Source organism: Seriola lalandi, unplaced genomic scaffold, assembly GCF_002814215.2.
Source record: "Seriola lalandi dorsalis isolate HSWRI2012SDOR001 ecotype SW California unplaced genomic scaffold, Sedor1 jcf7180002054641, whole genome shotgun sequence".
NCBI classification, from domain to species: domain Eukaryota; kingdom Metazoa; phylum Chordata; class Actinopteri; order Carangiformes; family Carangidae; genus Seriola; species Seriola lalandi.
The window spans coordinates 1-25,769 of NW_019525194.1; the positions used below are offsets into that span (position 1 = coordinate 1).

The 25,769-nt window shown below is 41.5% G+C and overlaps 2 protein-coding genes across 2 annotated transcripts in view; both read left to right on the forward strand.

The window, feature by feature from the left end:
- The first annotated feature begins 857 nt into the window (after positions 1 to 857).
- On the forward strand, positions 858 to 7,986 carry rint1 (RAD50 interactor 1). The gene is made up of 12 exons (XM_023420409.2): positions 858 to 1,028; positions 1,140 to 1,280; positions 2,061 to 2,250; positions 2,481 to 2,591; positions 3,361 to 3,586; positions 4,639 to 4,776; positions 5,160 to 5,254; positions 5,972 to 6,076; positions 6,368 to 6,588; positions 6,667 to 6,847; positions 6,976 to 7,094; positions 7,425 to 7,986. The coding sequence occupies exons 1-12, from the start codon at positions 877 to 879 to the stop codon at positions 7,636 to 7,638; spliced, it is 1,893 nt and encodes a 630-aa protein (XP_023276177.2). The 5' UTR covers positions 858 to 876; the 3' UTR covers positions 7,639 to 7,986.
- Positions 7,987 to 8,637: 651 nt separating this feature from the next.
- net1 (neuroepithelial cell transforming 1) overlaps positions 8,638 to 25,769 on the forward strand; it is a 34,136-nt gene continuing 17,004 nt past the window's right edge. The window contains 2 exon segments of the mRNA XM_087177736.1: positions 8,638 to 8,792; positions 17,846 to 17,909. Coding sequence (XP_087033862.1) covers positions 8,653 to 8,792; positions 17,846 to 17,909 — 204 coding nt within the window. The 5' untranslated portion in view covers positions 8,638 to 8,652.

Below are 25,769 nucleotides of genomic sequence, written 5' to 3' on the forward strand. Positions count from 1 at the left end.
ATAATAATAAGCTTTATTTATTTAGCATCTTTCAATACATAGCTACAAAGTGCTTTACAAGACAAAATAAAAACAATAGAAAACAATTAAAAACAGGTTAAAGATTATACAACATTAAAGATGAGAAAAGAGCAGAAGTACTACAAATGAGGTAGAGTAATAGAATATTCTTAAATGTTTGAAATAGTTGATAAAATAAGTATCAGGATGATGACTTAGTTTAATAATGGGTTTTAAGAAGTGACTTAAAGTTGAAAGTGAATTCAAACCCTAAGTCCTATATTGACATGCTTGTTCAAACTGAGGAGGTTATCAAAGGTGACACCAAGATTTTTGGAAATGAGAGGTACAAGCATTTACTTTGTCAGGGCCAATAGTAGTTAGAAACGAAAGCTGACATTATGTCTCCAGATGACATGCTCCAGTGGTAACATGTATAGAGAGAAGAATAGAGGCCCAAGGACAGACACCTGATGGACTCCACAGGTCATCTTCACAGAGGATGACCGTGACCTGCCCACATTAAGAAATGTATCTTGTAAATAAGCATAAAACCAATTTATAAGGGAACCAGAGATGCCAACCCAGAGGTGGAGATGATCCAATAAAACAGATTTACCAACAGTTAGATAACTTGAATTTAATAGAACTGAAAGTGAAGATTTTCAACCAGCAGATCATTCATGACTCTAAGAAGGGCAGTCAGTTCAACACTAACTTTTTCTAAGACCCTGGAGAGAAAGGGCAGTGAGACATGCTGAGTTTTAGTTTGACCTTTAAAAAGCGTTCTTCCTGCCTTCAGTCTTCTGTGGGCTGACAGAAGCAGTAATGTGTGAAGTGTTGTGTGTCTGCAGTGCTGCAGTCCAGCAGTGTCTGATGACCAGCAGTGTTTGGGAGGCCATCAGGGCAGTAGACAGCATGGCTGCACTGGATGCTGGACTCAACCAATCTGGATGCTCTCACCTCCAGGACTTCCTCCGAGAAACACTTCACTTCTGGCACAAGATTATCAAAGACCGACTGTCCAGGTAAACCTCCACCCAGTCCCCCCCACACAGTGTTCTTTTATATACTCTATAAATACTGTATCATTATGCTGTGTTCACCATATGAGCTCAGTCCTCCTCTTCCTTCCACAGTGATTTTGAGAAAGTTTTGACTCAGCTTCACTGGCCGATCATCTCCCCTCCAACTCAGTCACTGACACCCACTGCCAACGGTCAGGAGATCAACAGTCAGCTGGAGCTGCTCGTCACTCAGCTACTCGCCCTGCAGACCTCGTATCCTTCACTTTCTTCACATCTATGTTCTGTAGACCTCTAACGAAGATTAGCTGCAAATAATCACTACATACAGTATGTATTGCTCTTTTATGTACAGGCATCTTCCAATCTTTAAAGCATGAGTATCATTATTGTAGTTTTTAACAAATTGATGACGGTAGTTGTAAAGTAGAGGGGGACAGGGTGACATGAAACAGCAGGATTCCCAGCAGGATTCAAACTTTTCAGAAAGTATTCAGACCCCTTCACTTTTTTCACATTATGTTATGTTCAAAGCAAAAACAGAATTTTAGAAATTTATGAAAACTAGAAATGAAAACACATTGGCATAAGTATTCAGACACTTTAAATTCAGTCCAGGTTCCTCCCATTTTTCTTGATCATCTACACCTTGGTTGGAGTCCACCTGTGGTAAACTCAGCTGATTGGACACACCCCTGTCTATATAAGGCCTCACAGCTGACAATGTAGATCAGAGCAGAAACCATGAGGAGGAAGGAACTGCTGCAGATTGGTGACTGAATACTTATGTCAATGTGATATTTCAGTTTTAATTTTTTTAATAAATCTTCAGAAATTACAAAAATTCAGTTTTCACTTTGTCATTGTGGAATATTGAGTGTAGATTGATGAGGGAAAATTATTTTTTTACTTTAGCTTAAGCATAACGATAAAACATGAAAAACCTGAGGGGGTCTGAATACTTTCTGACTGCACTGTGTGATGGTGTGAGACCAGGACACTGCATGTGCTCGTTTCTTTAACGTCCCCTGACAGTGATGACCTCATATCTCAGAGGGCTTTGGCCTCCGGTCACGGTGCACCCTCTGCCCAGCCTGCGTCGTCAGCCACACCTCCGTCTCAGGCTCCTCCCCTCTGTCTGCCCATCCAGATCATGCTGCTGCCGCTCAGCAGGAGATTCAGATACCACTTCTACGGGAATCGACAGACCAACTCCCTCAGCAAGGTCTTACACACACACACACACACACACACACACACACACACACACACACACACACACACACACACACACATCACAGTGAAGTTATACACAAATGCATATGATTCTCTATTTTTTAATTTTACAAGCACAGACAAGTGGATCAGTGAGAGGCTGAATGTTCCCACACAGGAGAAAATCTCTCAAACCTCCAACTCATCCTCTGTCTGTGTTTTTTTTTTTTTTTTTTCCAGCCGGAGTGGTACCTCACACAGGTTCTGATGTGGATGGGGAACAGCTCCACCTTCATGGAGGAAAAGATCCAACCTATCCTGGACCGAGCCGGGGCCGCCATCAGTGCCAGGGTATGTTCTTCTACAACGACTACTTGATTGTTTTGATCCTCTCTGGTTAAGTGTGGTCCACACAGGTATTTCAATGCCTCCGCACAGGCAACAGCCAGGTCCGGAGGTGGGTTGTCCGTCCATCTGTACGTCCGTCCGTCTGTGAACACAATGTCTCAGTAACACCTCTAGGGGATTTCTTCAAATTTGGCACAAACATTCACTTGGACTCAAAAGTTGAACTGATTAGATCTTGGTAGTCAAAGGTCAAAGGTCAAAGATCAAGATCACAGGGATCTCACAAAACATGATGTGACCCAGTAATGTGGCCCTTTGCTGCGTGTCATCCTCTCTCTCTCTCTCTCTCTCTCTCTCTCACTATGACTGTAATAAAAGCAGAAAAAAACACTCACTCTGAGTCATGTTATAGTAGGCACAGCTGAAATCACAGATCTTATTTATGTGTTTGGTTATTTTATCAGATGATGTCACAGTTATAAAATCATTTGACCATAGATGGGCCAGAATGATACTAGGTTCCGACCCACTCTTGCTTTAAGACGTTAACTGAAATTGAATTGTAATGTATGTAATATTTATATAAAACAACTGAAACAATGATTGGTTATCAAGGACTCCAAACCTCTGTATTGTTGACATTGTGTTTATTACAACATATGATGTAATATCTTTTGAACACTACTCCAAGATGTGTTGCTGACGTTGCTGTGTGTGTGTGTGTGTGTGCGTGTGCGTGTGCGTGTGCGTGTGCGTGCGTGCGTGTGTACAGGTGGAGCTGTGTCGAGGCCTGTTGTGTCTGGTCCAGGACAAAGTGGCCAGCGATGCCTCCAGACTGCTGTATGATGATGTGCTCTTCTGTCACTTGATGGAGGAGGTGCTGCAGTTTGAGAAGGAGCTGCGCAGCAACCAGAACTACCCAGCGGTGCTGCCCGGGCTGCTCCACCTCCTGCTGGACGACGCAGTGCTCCAGAAGTGGCTTACTGTGGAGAGGAAGAGTAAGTGGTCAAGTATGAGGCCAGGACTGGCGCTGTCTGTCACTCGTTCCTCTGTGTGATTGTTAGTCAAAGGCATAATTTAGTTATTCCATTATTATTACTTCAGTTTATTAGGCCGCTGCGTCGATGACAGCCAGGGCCAGAGGTTTTTTGTTTTTGGGTTGTCTGTATGTCCGTCCCATTCTTGTGAACATGATACCTCAGTAACACCTTGAGGCAATCCCTTCAGATTTGGCACAAACATTCACTTGGACTCAAAGATAAACTGATTAGAATTTGGTGGTCAAAGGTCACTGTGACCTCATTAAACACATTTTTGTCCATAACTCACAAATTTATTCACTAATTATGACACAATGTAACACAGATGTCTAATAGGATAAAATTATGAAGTGATGACATTTAAAGGTCACCTTCACTGTGACATCATAATGCTCTGCATAAACATTTACAATACAACAATTATTATCATTCAACACTGTAACTCAGAAAAGACTCTGACCATATTTCTTGCGATTTGTCTGGTTGGTGGAGGAAACAACCACGAGGCCCGAATTCTAGTTATGAGGTTAACTACAATTTATGTTTGTATCAAAGTGAATTTTACTACACCAACTACACCACTTCATCGTTTGTACCACTTTTATCAGTTTCCATCCACATTTTATGTTGTATCACCTACACAGGGTTTTAGCCAGCCACCTGTGTGTTGTTATTATAATAATTCAGATAATTAATTAAGTTGTGTTTCTTCCTTACACACTTGTATTACACCATACAAACTATTCCACCCTTACTCAAGGAGACAACGCTGTAAAAATGTGCTGCTGAATCAGTTCGGATTAACACAGTTACAACGTTCTACAGTCAAAGACAAACTGTAGCTGATCCGTCTACAGCTTCCTAACTTACCAAGTTGATATCCACAGAACTCAAAAATAAAAGATCAGCATGTCAACAGTTGAGTTTTCAGTCACATGCTTACACACACAATCATCACGGTCGCAGTAAGTTTGCTGTTGTTATAACCCTGTGTCCCTCTGTATACACAGTGGCAGTGGAGAAGATGGACGCCATGCTGTCAGCTGAGGGCGCGTGGAGCTCTCAGTACAAAGACATCAGTGACATGGATGAGCTGAAGGCTCCTGATTGTGCTGAGACCTTCATGACTCTGCTGCAGGTCATCACTGGTAAAGACTATCAGTCCACTCCACTCAATAAAATTGAGACACTGCCAGTTTGCTTTTTTTTTTTTTTTTGCATCAAACACCTCCTATTGTACCACATCCTGAATGTTTTCCACTGGGTTCAGATGGAAAGAAAAACCTTCAGTTCAGAATATAATTTATTATAGTTTCATGTTACCGTAGTCAAAATGAATCTCCATTCTCTGACGATATAGTAATGTTGAGGCTGGAATCATCATCAGGTATACCTGTCCTTCTTTTACTCCTCCTTCCTCTTCTTCTCCTCCTCCTCCTCCTTCTTCATCTTCTGCTTCTCCTCCTCCTCCTTCGTCTTCTTCTTCTTTTTCTTCTTCTGTTTGTGTTTTCTGTCATGTGGCTGTTCTCAGAGCGGTACCGGGGCCTGCCCTGTCCTTCAGCACAACTGAAGTTCCTGGGGCTACAGAGAGAACTCGTGGATGATTTCCGCATCCGACTGACCCAGGTAATGATGACAAAAACACGCTGGTGTTAATAAAGAGAAAACAGTCAAGCAATGAAGGAAGGACAGTAAAAGAAGACGTGAGGTGTTGGGCTTATGATTATGAGGAAAACATTAAAGAAATGATGGAGGGAGACACAAGCTTTCACTGGGTGATACTGGACATGTTGGAACATGGAGAAACTTTTCTTTAAAGCACCAGGATGAAAGTCAGTGTTTCGCTGCTCTCTGTTTTTGACATGTCAGAGGGACATTGTGAATTCTAAGGAGGTTGTGTGTTGTAAGGAGGTGTAGGTGTAACAGCTGTAAACCAGATAATCTGCAGGTAATCTGCAGAAGGACTGAGTTTATTACTATGGAGGAATATATGTCAGTTTGAAAGGATCAAGAAACCAGTACTGTTGGTGAACGTAACTGCTCCTAAATTTGCACCGAAATCATTTTAGTGTTGCACAGTAACCGGATTTGTGTTCACTTGTTTGTTCAGTTGTTTGTGTTTACTGTTGTTACACTGTTGATGCTTCTGCCTTGCCCTGGTCACTGTAAAGAAAGAGACTTTCATCTCAATGAGACTTTTTGGTTGAATAAAGGATATGATAAAATAATAATAATAATTCATAATAATGGTGAAAAAAACGGAAGCGACATAGAAGACACTGTGACTCGAAAAACATACATTTAAAACACAGTAAAATCTAAAAAATTGTATTTCTTTGCCAGGTGATGAAGGAGGAGTCTCGCTGTCCACTCGGAGCCCGTTATTGTGCCATCCTTAATGCTGTCAACTACATTTCCACCATTCTGGGAGACTGGGGAGACAATGTGGTGAGTGGAGTTTATTCAATTCATTTTATATTTATTTCATTTGTGTCAGTTTTTTGCCAGTTCTCAGTTGGGTTTCTCAATTATAATTAAATTAGTAGTTCTTCAATTTAGTTCAAATTAAATTTCTAGAATCACGATTTGATTCAGAAACTGCCTGATCAAACAGGAAGTGAAGACCAGTGTGAGTCTGAGCAAGGATTCGATGACAGCATAGAAACTTGGACACATTTGGACCTGGGTTTTGCTTCTCACTGAGGTTTGTGTTTACCAGCTCCTTTCCTCTCCCCTCAGTTCTTCCTGCAGCTGCAGCAGGCGGCCGTTTCCCTCGGTGAGGAGACGGTGCTGGGAGATCTCGGGGTGATGGAGGTGGGTCGCCTGGCTTCTCTGGAGGGCTCTCTGTTTGAAGGTCTGCTGGCTCTGCTGGATCGACTGAAGGGAGACATGATGGGAAGACTGCTGGAATGGACCATGAGAGAAATCACAGAGAAAGCCAGACCGTACGGCCAAGACAGGTGAGACATGAGTGAACAGGATTTGAACAGGACGGCCAAAGAATAAACATTAACTCTCACTTATTCGCTTTCCTTTAGGTGGTTATCTCTACCATCCCAGCACGACCAGTCCACCATGTCCCTGTCCAGTTCAGCATGTCCCATGATGCTGTGTGTGAGGGACAGACTGTTGAACCTTCATCAGGTCCTGAGTCTTTCTCTGTTCCAGCTGGCCTGGCAGGGCCTGGCAGAGAGACTTGACAACTTCCTCTACCAGGATGTAAGGGATGAATACCCACTAAAGCCCCGCTTCTGTTCTGTTGTAATGCTTGCTATAAACAGCAGATCCATGTGATTTCCTATCAGCGCAGTTACAATGAGCTCCTTGTGTCTCTCTCTCTCTGTCAGGTGGTCCTGTCCAATCACTTCAGTGACGGCGGAGCGGCTCAGCTTCAGTTCGACATGACCAGAAACCTGTTTCCTCTGTTTGGTCACTACTGCAAAAGACCTGAGAACTTCTTTAAGCAGTGAGTGTGTGTGTGTGTGTGTGTGTGTGTGTGTGTGTGTGGCTCAAAACGCCCAAACAAGTATGCGTGTGTGTGCATGCACATGTGTAACACTTTTTTACCACAGGCTCATACATGTGACTAAATGTTTCAACAACTGGATGTTGCTGGTTAGGGTTAGAGTGCATATATCATGTGTGTAACAGTTTATGACGATAGTAATGATCACAAAATGAATTACCAAGCTAAAAACAAAACATGGTATGAGGATTATAAGAAAGACAAGTGAAGATAAAGAGACCAAGTTCTACCGGCATCATGATTAGTCTGTGTCTCTCTGTGTCTTCACAGTGTTAAGGAGGCGTGCATCATCTTGTGCCTGAATGTGGGCTCTGCTATTCTGCTAAGGGATCTCCTTAAAGACTCAGAGGAGGAGACGAGAGATATGGGAGGTATAGAGGACCCTCCACCCGAGTCTGCGTTGAATGAGTTGGGGGTTTACTGCTTGGCACCCTGTGATGTGCAGATTCTCCTCAAGCTCAGAGCCTCCTGGCCGGGACAGTGACATTAACCCCCAGCAGTGTTTGTTGCTGGTGAGGAGTGTGCATCAGATTGAGTGCTGGTCGAATTTTTTTGAATACATTTTTATCAGCAGCTTTAATCTTTATAAACAAGACAGGTAATATCTTTAAGTTATATGCAATAAGTTATGGCTGTTCAGATTGTGTTCAAGTTGATACTACTGAATAGTCACCGTATGTCTTTAATGTGTTGCACTTATTTTTGAGGGACCTACTTACCTGTCACCTCAGTTGGCTAAAGTATACCACAACAGTATATAACAGTATGTAAGTATATATAACAATTGTCCTCTGTCTGGTAGATTATGTAATAAACAATGCTCTCATCTTCAGTTGCCCCATAACTACTGTTTTTATGTTTGTGTGTGTGTGCATCTGTGTGTGATAACCAGTTCTTTGATATCTGATTATAACATTACGGCATCTTTTTCTTTTTTCTTTTTATGAGATTCTTTATAATACATTCAAAAAAGGCACAAGTCACGTTTGGGCATTTGCAGATCACAATAGAAACAACTGAGCAAACGGTAACAAAAACAGGAACATTATAGGTCAGAGGGAAAAAAAAAGAAAACTTGAGAAAAATAATACACTTATAATAAACAAGAAAAAATATAAAATAAAAATAAACATAATGAAACAAGAAAGTAGTCCACTATTAAAGTGCATGGATATTCTTAAAGATATTGGGCTTTTTTGATATCACAACTTTTCACATATTTTTATATTATCTCATTTGTTTGTCTCATATGTTTGATTATAACATTATTTTCGTTTTATCAGACACTACGGTCCCTTGAATTACTCTCGCCCCGCCCAGTTATTGTGACATCCCGGAAACGAGTTCCTCTATTCTCTCATTGGTCAATACTTGGACTTCCGCCATATTCAAAAATAGTCACGAGTCTCTGTTGTATTAGTGAGATTTATTGTTGTTATTTTGTTTAACCCTTTCAGTAACACGTAATTACCACCGATCTGTGTTAGTGACATTTCAAATGGGTGAAACCGATGAGGTCCCAGCTCATGTCTCCAACGGGGAGAAACCAAAGAGACAACCGAGCTCCAGGAGCTTGAAGAGGAAGTTTTCAGCTGAAGAAGAGTCGTCCCCCGAGAATAACAACAGGAGTCTGCGACGGTGAGCCCATACATTCTAGTCAGACTTCGACCAACTCACAAAAACTGCAGTATCAAAATTAATAATACCGACAGAAGCGTCGGCGCCAAACCATTAGTGGTTATTAGCCCGGAGCAACAGTTACTGATAAGCTAAATGTGGCTGGGCTTTAGCTCGGCACATTGCTGCTGTAAACTTATCAGTAATGAGCGGCGTAGTCTCTTTAAACGACGAAACTATAAGTTTTAAATAGCACAGAGTAAGATAGTGGCGTTAGTCGTGTCATGCTACCAAATATTTAAAATATATTTGTTGCGTTTTACATTGTTTTAAAGTGTGCACATATTTTCAGTTGCGTCAAAACGCCACTAGATGTCAGCAAACGCTTACTGTGCGGCCTCCCGTGTTGGAAAGTGTAGTCTGCCATTTGTACCCTTTTATATTTCCAGTGGGTTTAATTTGCCGTTATTTATCCGCTTTTATTTGTATGATTTATTTGAGCAATTTGAAATCTGTAATGTTAAATGTAAAGTCTTGAGTAGAGGTGTTTTCCAGTCCTTGTTACAATGATGAGGGGGTTCTGATTTTACTGTGTCAAACTTTTGGCCCTGTGTCTTTTATCATTCAGATGCACTGTTTTCCAAATCAGCTGTTAACCTGTGTTTTTAAGTCTTAATACAAATGTATGTGTATGTCAGATTCATAAACCACATTGTAAATAAGTCTTTTATAAAGACCAAGTTACTTTTGTCTGTTGCTGGTTAGACAGTTATATTAAAGGATAAGTTCCGTTTTTCTAGTCTGATCATAACATTACAACATCATTTCAATCTTTACAATACAATCAAGAAGCACAGGTCACTTTCATAATAATTGCAGATCACAATAGAAAAAAATTGAGCAAATAGTAACAAAAATAGGAATGTTATACATCAGAAGAAAAAATAAATTATAATAAAACTAGAGAAAAATAATAAACAAGAAAAAATGAAACAAACAAAACACTGTCTTCTAACAATACTCACCCATATGTGTCTGACAAAACACAGTGTGCAAACTTTGTACTAAAAGAGTTGTGACTGTGGAAGATACCTACTGTATCTGATGTAACTAATGCCAACTGCTGAAGTCTCATTCGTTTCAGCTGAACTGGAGTTACTCTTGAAAGAGAACACTTCCTGGAAGGGATCAATTCACAGCCAATATTGAGAGAAGGAATTATTAGAGTACGCAATAACTCTTTTAATGTACAAAGTGGTGTGTGAGTCTTGTTTTATGACAAACTCGAAAAAATGTTAACCTGCTATTTGAGTAAAATGCCCTAAAAATAATTAACAACAACTGCTGGTGTGAAAACGAGCTCTACAGTTAAAGCTGATATTAGCCAATAAGCACATTATTGCCTCATCTCTATTTATGGAGAGGAGAGATTTTTGAAATTCCCAAGGCGGTACTCATAATAGTAAGCCTTGTGTGCGCATTGTTCTTCCAACCCTACGTCTGTACATACAGTAACTTTTGAATCATCTTTCAATCACAAAGTGTATCCAGGCAACACAAACACTATCTCTCCAGGCTATGTCTTTCATGTATTGGCCATACATGTGACCGGGACTTAGTCTCCCGGAGCTCATTTATACACAATGAGATTTTTTGCATAGATTCTCAGACTGGTGGCTAACATCAGAGTAATCAGTATGTTTTGGAAAAATAAAGCACTGGGAGCATTTATGTTGGACTCTTTTTTTGAAAGGCTTTCCATATTGTGTGCCAAAGTGTCCCAGTCCTGCCCAGTGCCCAGCTGGCTCTGCAGACAAACATGGAAAAAACATCACCCGATATTTGACCCCCGCCCAATATTTGACTGCAATAAAACGGTTTATGGAAAAAAAAACACATAAATCACATAAATGTTGAGTGAGAGAAAATAAGTCTTGATTTCCCAAGAGATACCGACATTAAAAAACTAGACTGGCAGTGGATTTTTTTAATTTCTGAGTGGTCTCGCTGCCAAGAGCGAGCAGAAATAAACAAGGTTGGTTCAGAGTTTGTGAACTCAACTTTGTAAGTTTTCTTGTCCATGTAAAGCAACATATTTAAAACACCAAGTTGAATTGGTGCGATGTAATTGCTTCATAAGAGTAGTATGAGATGATCTGAATGACTTCTACAGTGGCGCGTTCTTCTGTAGTATCAGTAGAAAAAGACAGAGGAGGACGTGTGGGTGGAGGTGGGGTCAGCAGATAGTTCAGTTTCACATTTAGCCAGCTTTAACAAACAAGGGCAGGGCTAAGTGGGATGCTGATCCACTGACTCACGGGGTGCACTTCCCTGTACACATAAGAGCAGGTAGAGGAGGAGAAACGACCTTTGTCCCCTGGCTTGTGGTGGCGAGGAATGTGTGGTGACATCAATCACGTATTCATGAAAAAGTTACACACATGGGAGCGATCGGGTTTCAAAACAGCTCAACTATGGGAAATATGACATCTCAGTGGTTCCCCTAGTGAACAGTGCTGTTGTGCGTGCTTTCATGCAATACTGGATATTGCTGAATACTTTAAATGGCATTAGAATCATTATCAACCAATCAAACCTTATTTGTATAGCACTTTTCATACAGGTTAGTGCAGTTCAAAGTGATTCACAGAAGACTGAAGTGATATTTGATAAAATGATAATAATGATAATGATAAAAATAGATTAAAAAAGCTATAATAACATTAGCAAACAAAAAAAACCCGTAAGAAAATCTCAGACTGTTCCATCAGCTCGGAGCATAAAAGCTAAAAGCTGCCTCGCCAAAGGTTTGAATCCTGCACTTTGGAACAAATAAGTCGTACAGGTTCGTAAGCTGTAAGCATGTGAAACATACTATATGCTGGTGCAAGACCCTGAAGTGCTTTAAAAACAAGTAAAAGGATTTTAAAATCACTATGGAAACTTTGTTGTCTCCTTTTGGTCCTGGTCAGCACTCGGGCTGCAGATCCTGAATCAGCTGAACCCGGTTTATAACGTTTTTGGGTAGACCAGTAGGAGAGAATTACAGGCATCAGGTCTGCTGGATATAAAAGCATGCAATGCAAGTTTCTATACACTATTAGATAAACAGTACATATGTACATATGAACATAAACAGTACAGTTCCGGTACAAAGCATGAATCTGGTGTGTTGCACAGAGAGTTTATAGCTGTTGCTAAACTCTGCCTGTAGTTTGGCTTCACGTGTGCAGTGTAATTAAAACAGTCAGTTTTCAGTATCATAAAACCACAGATATCAGAGTAGAGTAAAATACTGAAATGCACTGATTGTGATGTGCAATACGTTTAGCTAAAAAAATACCCAGATGTCCCGTTTAAAAGGAGACAACAACAAGCTACAAATAGTCAAACAACACAAGACAACACAACAGTAGATACAATGAGCTAGAAATGGGTACAGCTCACGCAACCAGCTTTTTGTTGGACTGCTAAATTGTGATGTCATCGTGTGTGTGTGTGTGTGTGTGTTTTTGTTTGTGTTTGCGGGTGTGTGATAGGATCCACCTTGTTTCATACTGGTCCCCGTCAGCTCTGTGCAGTATAAAAGTTGCAGTTGTTGTTTTGTCATGAATATTAAGGAACTATGCTCATGATTCATGCACAGTGGACAAGTCCACATCTGATGAGATGTTTGGTTACCGGATAATTTGTTAAGATAGCAACAATAGTTCTGTACATTGCACGCAGGGTACAGCAGGTAATAGAACCAGCCGTGTATTCTGATTCTCTTTGAAGAATTGAGTGTCACATGTTTAGTTGTTGCTCATCTGTCCACAGGCAAATCACACAGAGTAAACAGGGATTTGGTTTCTCTCTCTCTCTCTCTTTGAAAGAATACAAAACTGTTGACGTACATTCAGCTGCACTGAACCTGAACGCTCACGGGATGATCTCACCAACAACTAGGCCAGTGTTGGACCTTTAGTCTTTTACCTTAAGTTAAAGTAGATGTGAGAATGAGGTCATGTGTTTACTGCATTATCGGGTGCTTTCAGTTTCTGAGAAATCCACGGAAAGTAGAGGTCAGACGAAGCCTTTGTAATATGCAGTAACACAAACATGTCCGCCCCGTCAGTCAAACAGCCATAAACTGGAAAAAAAAATAAAAGGCAGAGCTGCCTGAAAGCAAAACAGTTCCAGGGTTAAAATAAAAGCAAAAGAAGGAAACTGATCAATGTTTACATCTCAGTTTAGATTTAAAATGCAACATTACAGCTAAAGATAAAAATAAATTACTGTGTAGAATCAGCAATCTTCTCTTAGAGCCACATCCATTAATTCCCCTAGTCACCATTGACCTTTTCCAGAGCAGACATTTTGACTTTCTGTACGCATTAGTATGATTATTTCCACTATAACAATTAACACAATAACACCATTACCAATGGGTATAACTGTTTTTATTTTCACTGTTACAATTAACAATCAACAGTGTGTACTGCTGTCCATGGTCTATCTCTCTCTCTCTCTCCTCCCCCACTCCCTATTTCTCCTTTCAAACCCAACCTGTCAAGGCAGACCTTCACTGACACAGTGGACAGTCACTGTGAGATAGTGATCCTGTGCAATACTGCTCCACCCATCAGTAGTTAAGGGCGCTTTTGATACAGATGTTTTTCATTTCAACATCATACCAAGCAGGTATGAGCATGTGCTTCTGGAAGGGATGTGATAATTGGGATTGAGGGCCAAAGTCATCTCCCTACTGTGGAAAAATAACAACCACAACCAAAAATCATTCATCCCACTCTAGTTGTGAGTACTGGTGTCCAGTAGCTCATCCAGTTCAACCATAACATTACACTCCAGCCTGCAGGCGTGGATTCAATGTAAATAAAACGTCAGACGTAAAGGCTGGATGTGCCATCGTTAGGATCCATATACACGCACGTAGAGAGATGTTAAGATGTAAAAAAAAAAACAAGTGTCAGTTGGCGAGGGAAATACTCATCAACTATATTAGAATCAATCAAAGCTAACGGCCCATGAGCCTCTCTGTATTTTTAATTCTGACCAATCAGGACTCAGTAACAATTTCAGACTGGTCCTTAATATCCATCCTTAGTCAGTATCATAACTTTCTGTTGTGATTCCTGCCTCATAGTCTTTCATCACATGGTTCTCTTATGGTCTTCCTCTGTTATATTTCATTGTCTTACTTGTTCTTGAAGCAAGACGCCAACCTGCTAACACTGTCTCACTCTTGACAGTCTGCCACTGCCTGTGTGTGTCTTCAACAAGAGCCCTGAGCAGTAGCTGTTGAAGGGGGGGGTTATTTCTCACTGGTGGCCCTTTTGATGATGAGCTCACTTCCTCAAACCTCTTTTATTACGAGCATCCTTGTCCGCTCCAGTGACACTTGCTCTACAACAGTTGTTTAGATTAAGCGGTGAGATATTAAGTCGATGAGCAGGAGACTGCTTTTGTTTAACACTAAGATTCCCAGCGTGTCTTTCTACGTCAAGTGTGAGAAATCGGCCAATGTCTGGATCGTCAGCATGAAGTACTGTGAGTGTGGCCCAGCCTCTTGGACCAATGCTTGTTAGTTTTCAGTGACATGATTTGACATTTTTATTTTGCACATTGATAAATCTAAAGCTCTAGATCTAGATCTAGCAAATTCTCCCATTTGAGATCCTGAAACCTTCAAATGTTTTTGCTTATAAAATAACTTTTATAATAAATCGACCTTTAAAAGTAGTTGAGTTGATTTTGTTTGGATCAACCGATGTTGTATCTTGACATCTGATTATGTTCAGTGCATCCGTGATCTTCTGAGCATCAACAGTATATTCCCTCCTGTAGAAGTTTATTCATTGATATTTCAAGTGGGGAGCTGAGGACACTTCAACAGAACAAATTACCCTGTTCAGGAGTGTCCCATTAATTAAGCACTTTGACAGTTAAGTCTGAACAACACCTGCAGTGACCTTTAACCCCTAACTTGCCCCTTGGACACCCAGGGAGCTTCTCATTTTCCTTCTCTCTTTAGCTATTGCTGTTATTCCACAGCACATGCTGTTTATCCAAAACACCTTACAGCAGCATCAGTGCATACAGTTCCAACATGGGTGGTCCCAACAGGAAGTCCAAACCAACATTAGTTAATTAGTGTGTTAGTCCACAGTTTAACCCACTGAGCTCCACAGGACCTGGCTGCTTAGTTGCAGCACTACGAATGTCTTTTGGAGAGACTGAAAATATGCCCTACTCATATATTTAGACAATATTGTGCCTCCCCCCTCTATGAAGTAGAGCCTGACCGATAAGTATCTGCGCATATATTCTCTGAAATGCTCTGATATGAATGCTTTTATTAAGAAGCAAGAATGCAGTGGAAATTCTCGGGCCAAGTCAAGTTATATAGACAGCATTTTATGTATATTTCATCCTTTGTTTTCATTCAAGTTTTACATATATATATATATATATATATATATGTTGTTATGTTTTTATTTATAGTTATTTATTTTTATAGTTATTTTATTTAATTCCCAAAGAAGTTTACCGTTTCAGTGCACTAATGTAATTTTGGACGCAATTTTTCTTTTTCACAAGTGTTCATATATATATATGTTGGCCGATATATCGATATCTGAATTTTTTTACTGTCTAATATCGTTATCGGCATTGGCCTCAAAAATCCATTATCGGTGGGGCTCTAGTATGAAGTGTGACTGTTACTATAAATGTCATGTGTTAAGAGCTAGTGCTAAAAGACGGACGCTGCCACACAGACTGCTGTTACTGTTACTGAACCACACAATGTCTCACTTCCTGTGCAGCAGCTACTGGATAGCAGGGTTGTGTTAAGTGCTGCCAGACGTTTCTGTTCTACAGTAACAGTGGTCCGTTCAAAGTGCTGATAGTAACTGCTGGTAGTAATTGTTACTAAAGTGATGAATAAATGAAGCGCTCAGGTCTGTTTGGAGCATTGTCATGTTACTGGACTTCACACAGCTCAATAGGGTTTTCAATTGAGCTAAAGCAATTAGTTTATTAATCAAGTTGACTGATTAACTGACAGTGGACAAGTTCCAGTTACAAAGTTCAGTTTGATTTTATCGGAACGTCAAAGTGGACAACAGACCGAGTTAAGACAGCTGGGACGGTCACCGTACACCGAACGATGGAGATGACGGGAGCGCGCCACAACTTTAGCAAAACTCATGATTCTATTCTGCATTGGAAATTTGTCTGACAAATTGCTTGAGAAGGTGTTTGGTGTGAGGCTGACATTTGGCTCTAATTGAACCAAATGATTAATTGAATAATCAAGATTTTTTTTTTTTGTAGTTATATAAGATTAATTAAGGATTGTTTTTTGGTGATGACAAACACCCAAAGCTGATATGATGACACTCAACCACTGTAGATAAAACATTATCCATTCTGCTGATGTGGAATGATTATAAATGAACATGTAGCCCAGCACTAGTCCATGTTTGGGAGGTGTGAACGGGTGCAGGGAGCTGCAGCAGCCAGCAGTGCTGACTGCAGGACAGTTGCTGTGTCATTTGATGAAATGCCGCCTGAAGCAACAGTAGCAGAGCGGCAGTATGACTGGAATGACTCAGCCTTACGAGCAGCACTTGGCGGACACACACACACACACACACACACACACACACACACACACACACACACAGGACAAGTGTTTCTGAGCATCTCCACATTCTCCGGATGCTCATGACTCTTTAGGGTCCCACCATCAAAGCCCCCCGTGACATAAGTCTTGGATAGTATAAACTGTTCTGACACCATTTCTGATAATGTGTGAGTCCCACACTGGGTTATGAAAGCTGAGCAATGTAGGTGGTTTGATTCGCTGTGTTTCATGATGAGCCGTTATTGCGTGGTCGTTCCTTTAAACATACTCCACAGTGTCTTAACATTTCATCTTTTGTTTTCATTTTCTTATGAGTTCAAATATGGGATCATGGAACCTTTTTTTTTTTTTTTAAATAGTTTTTTCCTAATTTTTCTTTTTTCAAGTGGCATTAAAATTCCTCCTACTAAAGGCCTTAATGTCTTTATCAAGAAAACCTCCGCCTTCTCTTACTTAGTTTCATAAGTTGCAGTCACTTTGCCATGTATGGCGCTCTGAGGCACGCTTCTCATTGAAAGTATTTCATCTGTGTGAAATAGTGCTTCAATAAAAATCCAATTTATTGTTGGTACAGGACAGATTTAGGCCCTGCTTTGATGTTTTTTTTCTCGCTGTGTAACCATCCATTTACTGAGCGCCATGTGTTGTGTAACGGTCTTCAGTGTGGCCTTATCCGGCCTAACCTTGTTGTAATACTTTAATAATCACACGGATTGAAGATAAGTTGTTTGACATGAGAGGGATTTACCGTATGCGTGGCTGGTTTTTGGGGGGAGTGTTCAGTCCGGACGATCCCACCGCCGAGTCCCAAAAAAGGCAAACCTCTCCCCTTTCAGAGTATCCCGCCAAAAAGACATTTGGGCACCCTCCAAATCTCTGGGAGGGAGGAAGGTGTTGGATAAATGACTCCTCCTTCAAATGTCACAGGGGTCTCCGGGCTCAGGACAGCTTAGTGGCTGATGCGGCTTCTTAGAGGAAGTAGACTGGGAGTCATGTTGCCCTTTTCACTCTGACTGGGTGGATCCTGATCTGTCAGCCCTGGTCTGGACCGGAGGACAGCGCTGCAGCTCCACCATGCTGAGGCTGTGGTAGGTAACGGGAGGTGAATGTTTTCTCAGGACATCACCACTCACTGAGTCACAGTTCACCTCATGAAAGCTTTGAACTCACTAAGTCACTGTTTGGCTGGGACTGTAGGTCAGGGTGGAGTCCACTGGTGGTTTAAATCTATCTGATGCTTCATAAATATTCTCATAATTGGTTTTGAGTCATGCTTATCCAGAGCACAGTGTGGGATGATCTTGAGATGACATTGAGGCCTCAGTGAGAGGCCATGATAAACAGGCTCTGTGCTGTAGAAGGTGATTTTTGATGTACTGTAGTTTTGTTGGAAGTCTGACCCTCCCTCCCTCTGCTCCCACAGGTCCCTGCGAAGAGGAAGCTCCTTCACCTTCCTCACCCCAGGACCACAATGGGACTTCAGTCTGGTGAGTGCAGCAGGCCTGTTCATATTGCCATGTTCATATTATATAAGACCACCTGCAGGACACATGCATACAGTTTGGCTCGTTTATCACTAATCAAAACAACCTACAGCAGAGGGAAGTTAAAAAAAAAAAAATGTACCAGGGGGTCCACTGTCGAGACACACAGTTCCCAGCAGCAAGAAATGTAGATACCTGCCTTATTTACTTCATCTGTGATATACAGTACAGTACGTGCATGATATATACATTTATGGTCTGCACATTTCTGCGACTTGGCTTCTGGCTGACTTCTGTCCTCTCGTGCAAACACACTTCAGCGCTGCTTCCCATCATAACAATGTCTTTTGGCTTTAAATCTCAAACCCCAGAGTTTTCAACAAATGTCCAGGAAACGGTGTCGCTGTTCACCGTCACAGTGATGAAAGGGCAGCTCCTCACTGGACCACAGCCACTGTGACTCAGATAAACCACCCAGACTGGAGGATAAATGTCTGATTGTTTACATTAGGGACATATTTTACTAAATCACAACCAAAATTTTAAGCAATTTAGTTCATTCTTTTTTAGGGTATTTAGGAAAAATTCTTCAATTCTGTGGTATAAAAACCTTTTTTTCCTTCACTTTTGCAGTTGGCCGCAATTCTGTTTTTTCCATTTATTGGGTCAAAATGTGTAGTTTTTATTGCTCATAAGAAAATAAATCTTACAGCAAAACTCATTGACGATCCACAATAACAACACTTAACTCACAGAAAACAACAGAAGCAGATGGCAGATAGGTCTTTTAGTACCTGTATTGGATTTTTAAGGTTAACAATATTTCTGCTGATATTATTTTTTTTTTAACACAACTACATAACATAAACAAAGAACTTTGCACAGTGTAGTCAGTTATTGTTGAGCTCATGGGAGGGTCTGAATCAGCTTTCACTGTCATTTACTTGTCTCAGTGGGCATGTTTATTTCTATTGTTTTACCTCTGGTCTAATAATCCTTCTAATATTGCCAGTTGTGAACAGCTGTGTTGAATTGTAATGGCCAGACATTAGCTAATTCATTCTGAAACTGCACCGTGTGTCTGCTTTAAACTTTGAGACAAGCACACACTGAAACTGTCCTGGCATGAGAGTCTATTGTCTGTTATTTACCATTATTTCATGAGTATAATGATATACAATTAACAGCTCATTAGCTGTCTTTCACTGATATTATCTTATAATTACAGGTACAGGCCATGGCATTAGCTAGCTTTGTGGCTAACTAGTTTAGCAACAGATAAACTGCAAGTATATGTTTTACAGCAGCTGGCAGTGCTTTACTGACCAGGTAGAAAATGATAGGGTCAAAGTTCATTTGCCCACTAGACCTCTCTTTACAAATAGATGTAAAATCAAGGTTGTCAAAGGGTCACGGCCTCCACCACTCAGCTGCTTATTTAGGTTGTATTATAAGTTGTAGTTATTATGGGTTATACAAAAGGAGAAATTTGTGGGAATGGTTTATTATTACTGAAGTAAAGAAAATGTACATGCACAAGACATAGACATTTTTTTCAATCAGATTGTTAAATCACAGTTTTGTACCAGAGTTAACACATGAGAGATTTTTACCTTTTGCTTTTCACACTGGTTTAAAGTGGGTTGACCTCACTTTGAAAACATTTCCTTCAGCAACATTTGAATCATAATGTGATGACAACTGCGAGGATATTTGCGTATGTTACTAGCACTGTCAATCAAATCTGGTGAACCCGCCCATACACAGTCCTGATAAAGCAGATTAACTGAGTTGTAGACTCATGATACATAATTGGCCTACTAAATAATGTTTGTTTGTTTTTATGTTTGTTTGTTTTTTTCAATTTAAACTTTGACTGTTGCTCATTTACTCATGAATATATGCTGTCATAAAGACACACTTAACAAACGTGTGGAAGTATGCACATGTTTACAGGAAAACAGAAAGTAGTTGATGTAACAATCTGTCTTACACATTATCTTGTAATTAAGATAAGTAAGAGTACTGCTTATCTACTGTGTTCTGTCCAGTGTTCCACCACTGCTCTACTTTACAACAGCCAGGCTCTACAGTGCAGCTGTAAATTCAAGTGTTCACACTTTTGAGTTCTGACACTCAGTTTGGTATTAAACACTGATTTGCTACATGATCCTGCACTGATAAATCAATTATTTAATCTTTTCTCGTTATCGAAGACCGGTGTACGAAACATTCAGGTAGCAGCTTCTCATCTTTAGCAGCTGCTTTTACCAGTTGAAATGACAAACGTTGGCAGCGACAGCTCATATCAGCTGTCGCTAATTAATAGTAATCTGATGAGTAACTTGATGACAGAACGCATTTAAACTTGTTTGTTGTTTGATTACGGTCGGTGTTCGTACTCAGCCAAAGATCATCTGTGAGTGAAGTAGCTCCACTCTGTAACATCACTGTTTCTGTAGTTCCATCCAACATCTTCTCTGCAGCTCAACACTTCACGCCAGATACAGAGTTAATCAGCAGTAAAAAATATTCTACTGCAAGTAGATCAAACTTCTGAGTATTCTAAGTAGTAGTAGTTAATATGTGTAATTTACATGCTTAACGCTAAATGGCTTTGTGAATTTCTCTTATATTGACTGTGCTTATAAAAACGCTTTTCTACTCTTTTCAACCACTAAAAGAGCTTTATATTGGAAGCCACGTTCACACAGCACTTTTCTTCCATACATGCACATTCAGACACCAATGATACATCGAGGGCGACTTGGGGCTTCAGTATCTTGGTCGAGGACACTTCCATATGCGGACTTGGGGAGCCGGGAATCGAACCACAGACCCTTTCGATTAGTCTCGGATTACGCCGCCAGTTAGGAGCTACTTTTAGCCCACTGATGCCTTCACACATACAGATACAAGGTCGTTTGCGGTGTCTGGCCCGGGTGTGTTACGTTGAGCGTGTCATTTACAAACCGGACAGTTGTTTTCTGACGTATCTGCCGGCACCAGACGCTCCAGCAATGTCAGTGTCGGGAAGCCATTTTGTTTAAGGTTAAAGTTCTTTTGTGTCGTGGAGTGGAGTAGTAAACAGCAGTGTGCTTCCGCTTCCAGGAAGATTGTGATGCATTAAGTTGAAACCTTCTCAACTTCCCCCCTGTTGTGTAGCTGGGCACTTGAACTGTTGAATCACGGTGTGCGGGGGGGCACAGGTCTCATTCACAATGAGTAGCAGCCGTTCCCGTCCCATCTTTTTGAATCCATATGTGGGATGTTTGTGGGTACGGCCCCTGGCCTCTACAATAATTGCTTCATAGCGATCACCAGCCTTGATCCTCGTAAAACTTTCTCTAAATTCAAGGCCAGCTCTCCCCTTCGGCAGCTGTCAGCACTGAGCGTGTATCTACATCTAATACCTCACTCAGGGGACTATTGTTATGTGGCTCCTTCATAGCTGAACCACGGCCTGTTCATGTGGCCACAGACCAAATGCTGGATAAAGAAAATCCAGCCTGCTCCGATTTCTTATCCTCGCCACCAGAGGAACATAATGACCTACAGAGAGCTGCTGGCTCTGATACACCGGCCTGCTTGTGGTTTACAGTCGGCCTTAAATGAAACGAGCTGATTAGAAACAGAAAATAGCGTACAGATTAGATGAGCGAGCAACATGACGAGAGCGTAGGCATTCCAGGGTTTACAGCTGCCGAAAACACAATCCATCGCTGGTCTGAAGGCAGAGGGGGAGAAATAAAAGCGAAGAGGGAGAGAGGGCCAACGGCTCTTTATCTTGTGCCAGCCTGCTGCCTTTGATTCACAAACATGGCACGCTTAGCTCATCCACCAAAAACCATGTGGACCTCATTAGCTAACCCTTTCAATCTGCCCCCCCCCCCCAATTTACCTGTCACTTATAAATCTAACAACGAGCAATGAAAGAATCCTGGAGGAGTCTTTGTCTCGTTGCCCCTCATTGCCCCACCTCACTCTTGCCACTTTAAGCTCGAAGATTTTGCCAGACCTTTAAATACATTTGTATCCAGGTCTTTGGGCTTTGAAGTGGTTTGGGGGGGGGTTTACTGTTGCCTGGAGCATGGCCAGGTAAAGGTGGGGGGAGCAATGGCCCCGAGGCGAACCTTGGAAGCAGGCGAGGCAATGCATTCCCGAGGCACTTGATGCATTCTCTCAGACTACATCAGACCCGAGGCCTTGATGGGCTTTTCTGTCATGGCAAGAATGTGAGTCAGGTTTCCATCCCAGTGCCAAGGTGGAGCACATCAAACCAGACTGCCATTTGGTGGAATGTGAAGGTAATTAACAAGACCCAGAGTCAGATTCTGAGCTTTTATTTATTTTTTTTCGAGTAACGTCGAGCAACAAGTTCAGACGGCCAGAGATGTCAGCCCCTCGAGAGTGGCTCGTCTGATAAGAAGCATTCCAGCTTTAATCAGACGACGTGATTTAATGTGGCTGTCGGCCGCCGAGACGCAGCTGGCTTTTCACACAAACATTGATAATTATTGTGGGAAGGTCTTTGCCCATATCAACAGCAATTTGTATTCAAAAGGAAGACTTATTTCATTACTTTGCTGACTGTCTGAAGATTCCCCTGCATTCCATAGACAGCGGGATTTATATCGCGCAACCCTGGATAACACAGAGCATCCCAAGGTGCTGCTGTCTAGTGGACGCCCATCCATATCAGTGAGAGACCCCAGCACAGCTGCATCATCCCTCTGTGGATAGATCGCACTTTGATGTTGCATTGCAGTTGTCCAGTATCTTGGATTAATGCCTCTTAATAGTTCATAACACGTGTTACATGAAATAAAATTTCAGCCTGTTTTACAAGGTCTCTATGATGTTTTACAGGCTTTTGATGGAGGGTCATAAATGTATGTTGTAATGCTGCGGTCAGGCATCATATCTGATCAGGTTTTTCTCCTAGAGACCCAACGTGATCCACGTGTTTTAAGTCAAACTGAAATTTTAATTTCCTCCCTTTTTGGGTAAGGAAACACAAACTGTAATGAAAATGCAGCATGAGGCATGAGAAGATTAAACATATTTGTATAAAAAGCAACAGCTGAATCGTGATTTTTATATGACTGATCTGATATCAGCTCTTAAAAAGCCAAGAATGATCTTTGTGCCTTTTTTTTTTTAGTAAACATGTACGTCTGCGCTGATTGTTTCGTGTAGGCAGTGAGTGGTTCAGTTCAGGGCTGCATCATGAGGAAAATGTCTACTTTACAGAAATTGTTAAGTTATTACAATGTGTTTTAATAGATTAATAAGTGAAAAAATAACGTAGCCGATAAGAGGCGCCTTGAGTCATGACCCTCTTATAAGTTGTGATGTGAACAGTTGCAGTCTGTGTGAACCTGCCAGTCTTTCGGGACTGTCGTGACTCAGGATGGTTTGCTGACTTGTAGCCAATCTAGAGTCTGCATCTATGAGAGGGATCGACTGAAGAACGACTGCACACTGCTCCCAGCTCTCGGCTTGTGTTTGTTGAAGAGATAATATCTCTGGCTACGAGATGTGAAGCCGTGGAAGTCGACTGAACAGTGCGTGGGTTTGATTTTTACTGTCTCTGCTGAATAGCTAGTTAAGAGATGTCTGCAGACGTCTGGCTGATGTCCTGTCAACACAAACAGCGCAGATGAATTAGTGAGCAGCTTCTTTCAGTCGTGTCTGTGCTCAGAGTGATCGATGAAGTTGATGTCTGTAAGTGGTGCAGGATTTTATCGGTCTGTTTTCTACATGTAGGCCTGAAAAATATACAGTGGATTCAGAAAGTATTCAGACCCACATTTTATTATGTTTGTTTATTGAAAAGGAGAAATTGAAATATCACGTTGGCAAAGGTGTTCAGACTCTTTGCTATGACACTTTAAATCCAGCTCAGGTTCTCCCATTTCTTTTGATCATCTGTGAGATGTTTCTACACCTTGACTGGAGTGCACCTGTGGTAAAGTCAGCTGGTTGGACCTGGTTTGGAAAGACATGCACCTGTCTATAATGTCTCACAGCTGACAATGCATATCAGAGCAAAAAGCAAGACTTGGGGAGGAAGGAACTGCTGCAGAGACAGGATTGCGTTGAAGGTTCCCAAGAAGAACAGCGGCCTCCGTCATTCTGACATGAAGAAGTCTGGAGCAACCAGGACTCTTCTAGAGCTTCCTAGAACTGAGCAATGGGGGGAGAAGGACCTAAGAACCCCCATGGTCACTCTGTGGCCATCACTGTTTTCGTGTTCAGCTAATCGTTCTTTGACACGCTTCCAGCAGCTGTAGCTGGTTTCAAAAGAAGACTACCCATTACCAAAAAGGCGGCAGGAAAAGCAGAAGATAGACCCGGTAGAAGAGGGATACAGCAGCCACTCCTGCATCACATACTCACCATTTGGGAGCCTTCTTTGAAAGTGAGCTTTGGAAAAAAAGCTGCTGTTTTCAGATTCTTTCAGATTGCTTAGAAATCTGCATCCTTGTTGTGGCATACCTCTGATAACACAGTGTCCGTGGGCAGTGATCTGTTAAATAGCAGTCATCCAAGGTCATCTAGCTGAAGGTGGTTGAGTGTGCTTCTGCCATGCTAGCTGGACCAGCCTGGACTTCACCTGTCGGTACTTAAAATATCCCTTCTACTTAGGAAGTCTTTGAAGGTTCATGTTCCTCTTTTTCCTTTTTTCACTCCGCTGTTATCCATCATCATGACGTTGACAATGACTGATAGTGATTGACAGGACTGATGGCCGACGTGTGCCCCTGACCTTACATCCCTCCCACTGGACACCACAAAGTAATGTCATGACAGACAAGAAAATCAGGTAAGAAAAGGAAGCATTTTTACCATAAATATTTAAACAAGACCTAAAATTTTAGACCCCCATTTTTCCCGGGGCCTTGGCCTTCAGTTCAGGTTAGCTTTCTGTCGAGTCATCATTGGCTCCTGCACACTCAGCGCTCCTCCACCGGCCTTTAAGAATCCAGGGCGTCATTAGCTGTAGCTCTTTTAATGCGTTCAGTTGGGGTGATACCAAATGACCAAACTGTGGAAACTCACACAGCAGCAGGCCGTCCCGTACACTCAGCACTGTTGTACTGTTGTCAGAGATGGGGCCAACGGCCAACAACATCAGCCTGTGGCTGGTGGACGGACGGTGTGCTGCTTGGAATCGAGGTGATGTAACGCTCTATTTTTACTGCCCACCCACATAGATATTGCACCAACCAGATTACAGTACTGACAAAACAAAATTTCATGAGTTCATGAGCTCAAATGTAGGGAGTGTTATAACTTCAGAAATTTATAAAAACAATTTGAAGTGTGTGTGTGTGGGGGGGTCTTAATGGCCTCAAATTCATTATTCAGCATGAGGATGACCCCAAACATCTTCAGTGACAAGGAGAACAAGGAGTCCTGCAGCAGATGGTCTGACCCCCACAGGGAGTCAGTCTCAGGTCACACAAAGAAACACAGAAGAACTGTGGCAGGTTCTCCAAGCTGCTTGGAACAATATACCTGCCAGGTTCCCTCGAGAGATGGGAGGATTGGTCTTTTAAAGGAAAATGCTGCTCACACCAAACATTGATTTGATTTGAGTTTTTTTCTGCACTTTATATGACGTAAGCTGATAAATAAAAACATTATTTTTGAGAGGGTCCTGCCTGCCACTGCACTGTATATGAGGTTCTTTTCTTCACATCTTTCAAACACGTAGTTTTCAGCCACATAAATGCATTTGGACTGGATGTAGCACCGCGGGATACCTGTGGCTCCACACATCCCCCTTGTCACCAGCTTATTGTTTTACTGTCATTTACATGTAACTGAAGCAGAACAATGATGAGTGCTGGGGGG

Coding starts and splice junctions, on each gene's coding strand:
- rint1 (XM_023420409.2), top strand. CDS start 877: ATGACCAGCAGTGTTTGGGAGGCCATCAGGGCAGTAGACAGCATGGCT. Junction 3,587..4,638: donor GCTTACTGTGGAGAGGAAGA/GTAAGTGGTCAA, acceptor CTGTATACACAG/TGGCAGTGGAGAAGATGGAC. Junction 6,077..6,367: donor GAGACTGGGGAGACAATGTG/GTGAGTGGAGTT, acceptor CTCTCCCCTCAG/TTCTTCCTGCAGCTGCAGCA.